We start from the raw sequence: 2,500 nt of genomic DNA, 5'->3' as shown, positions 1-2,500 counted from the left end.
AGGCAATATTTGTATTATTTTCGTTTTTTATGATGTTTGTCTTTATTTTTGGTAATATTCGTAGTCTTTCTCATTACTGTCATATTTTACGGATATGTAGATATTGTATATTCATAGGGTCTGTAATTAAACCATATATCTCTTCTATTTCCAGACGACACACACCTTATTTTGGCCAGCCAGACTACAGACTGTACGAGCTCAACAAACGACTGCAACAGAGGTCTGAGGTAAGGAGCACCGATTTGTCATGTCTGCGTTTCTCTTTCTTTCTCTATTTCTCCCTTTCACCGCTCCTACATCCTGCCCCCTCTCGTTCTGTATATCTATTTATCTAGCTATCTCTGTCTGTCTCTCGCTCGTACTTTTCTCTATCTTTCTTTCTTTATGTCTCTTTTTTCTGACTCTTCCTTTCTCTCTCTCTCTCTCTCTATCTCTGACTCTTACTCTCTCTCTCTCTCTATCTCTCTATCTCTCTCTCTCTCTCTCTCTCTCTCTCTCTCTCTCTCTCTCTCTCTCTCTCTCTCTCTCTCTCTCTCTCTCTCTCTCTCTTTCTCTCTCATTCTCTCTCATTCTCCTTCCTCCCCTTGCCCCCCCCCTCCTCCTCCCCTCCCCTTTTTGCCCCTCCTCTCCCCTTTTTGCCCCTCCTCTCCCCTTCTTCCTCCTCCCCTTCCCTTTTCCTCATCCTCCTCTCCCCTCCTTCCTCCTCCCCGCCTTGCATATCCCCCATACAGCTAGCATTCCTACTGTTTCACATACACGCCGCCCAAAGTTCCGTTCACAGGCCACACGTGTGTCAGATTTTGATTTTGAAAAGACGTTACGTTACGATGGCGCGTGTCTTCCTTCTGCCGTGACTACTGCAAGCACTTAATTCGATTCATTAGTCTTTTATGGAGCGATAAAGCCGACAGGTGATAAATTAGTGTGATTTGTATTGGGGAGGAAAGAAGGAAGGAAGGAATTGAATCGCTCTCTTTCTGTTTTTATTTTTTTTTCTTTCTTTCTTTCTTTTTTTTTTCTTTCTTTTTCTTTTTTCTTACTTTTTTTTCTTACTTCCTTTTTTTGTGTATTTTTTTTTTCTTCGTTCTATTTTTCCCCGGTTCGCTTTTCTCTTCTTTGTGTCATTTCAGTTCGACCTTGCAATTTTTTTTCTATATTTATTTATTCGTTTATTTGTTTTACTATTTTTTTATACTTCTACCACTCGCCTTGTCTTTATATATAGATAGAGAGAGAGTGAGAGAGAGAGAGAGAGAGAGAGAGAGAGAGAGAGAGAGAGAGAGAGAGAGAGAGAGAGAGAGAGACAGGGAGAGAGAGAGAGAGAGAGAGAGAGAGAGAGAGAGAGAGAGAGAGAGAGAGAGAGAGAGAGAGAGAGAGAGAGAGAGAGAGAGAGAGAGAGAGAGAGAGAGAGAGAGAGAGAGAAAGGGAGAAAGGGAGAGAGACAGAGAACAAGCATGAGTGTGCTAACTGTGCTTGCGTGTGCGTGTTATGTGTGGAGTATGGTGTATATGTGTGAGAGAGAAATACATTTGTAAAAATGGGTTTGATCCCGGCAGCGAGAACGAGGGAGGAAGAGAGAGGAGATAATTCAGAGAAAAAAGGCGAGATAGGGAGAGGGGGGAAATGGATGAATATTTTGTGTCGGGAATTTTTCCTTCGCATTTTGAGATTACTTTTAGATTCTTTTTTTATTTATTTTTTTATGTAGCTGTTTATTTATTCAGATTTTGGTTTTTTTATGGATGATGTGTTATTTATTTCTCTCTCCTATCCCCTCTGTCTGTTAGAGCACACACACACATGCATACACGCACACACACTCACATGCACACTCACACTCACATAAATGAACATCCTCACACACATACACATGCACATCCTCACACACGCACACATGCACACACTCTCACACACGCACACACATACACACACACACACATGCACACATACACACACACGCACACACACACACACACACTAACACTAACACTCACACTCACACACATACACACACTCGCACATACTCACAGACTTGCACACACTCACACACGCGCACACACACGCTTTGAGAACTTCCATTGAAACTAACTTGTATGTTTCCAAATAGTGATCACAGAATTTTCTCCCCAAACTTTTCCTGGTGACATTATTCCCATTATGGCAGACCCAAACTCGGGCTATCTCTACTCCATTAGTAATGCACAACAGAATCATTCCATTGTTTTCATTTCTTTTCCCTCTTTCTCCCACTCTCCTGTCCTCGGATCCCGGGACAGAATATTAAAGGAAGTTTAGGCGGACACGTACGTTCGGCTAAGTCGTGTCACACAGGTGGTGGAATCGTGGTTTTCTTTTATTAACATTTTTGGTGGTTCTGGCACTCCTGTTGTGTATATATATTTATGGATGACTGTTTATGGCTGTACAGAAGATACTTATCACCAAAGTTAAACAGAACAAATGTTCTTTTGCCTTTTATAGTTCTTGCGCAGGTTTG

At 41.8% G+C, this 2,500-nt stretch overlaps 1 protein-coding gene across 19 annotated transcripts in view; it reads left to right on the top strand.

The window, feature by feature from the left end:
* Positions 1-2,500, top strand: part of Chi (LIM domain-binding protein 2 Chi) — a 289,290-nt gene that overhangs the window by 258,205 nt on the left and 28,585 nt on the right. For all 19 annotated transcript variants that reach the window (XM_086546963.1, XM_086546962.1, XM_086546966.1 and 16 more), the window contains one exon: positions 155-230. In XM_086546963.1, the coding sequence (XP_086403089.1) occupies positions 155-230 (76 nt within the window). The remainder of the gene's footprint in view (positions 1-154; positions 231-2,500) is intronic.

Source organism: Penaeus japonicus, unplaced genomic scaffold (genome assembly GCF_977035675.1).
Source record: "Penaeus japonicus unplaced genomic scaffold, GWHDUDI00000001_assembly GWHDUDI00000018, whole genome shotgun sequence".
Classification (NCBI taxonomy): Eukaryota; Metazoa; Arthropoda; class Malacostraca; order Decapoda; family Penaeidae; genus Penaeus; species Penaeus japonicus.
Note: the sequence above shows the minus strand (reverse complement) of the source record. Positions and strands in the feature narration are given on the sequence as shown.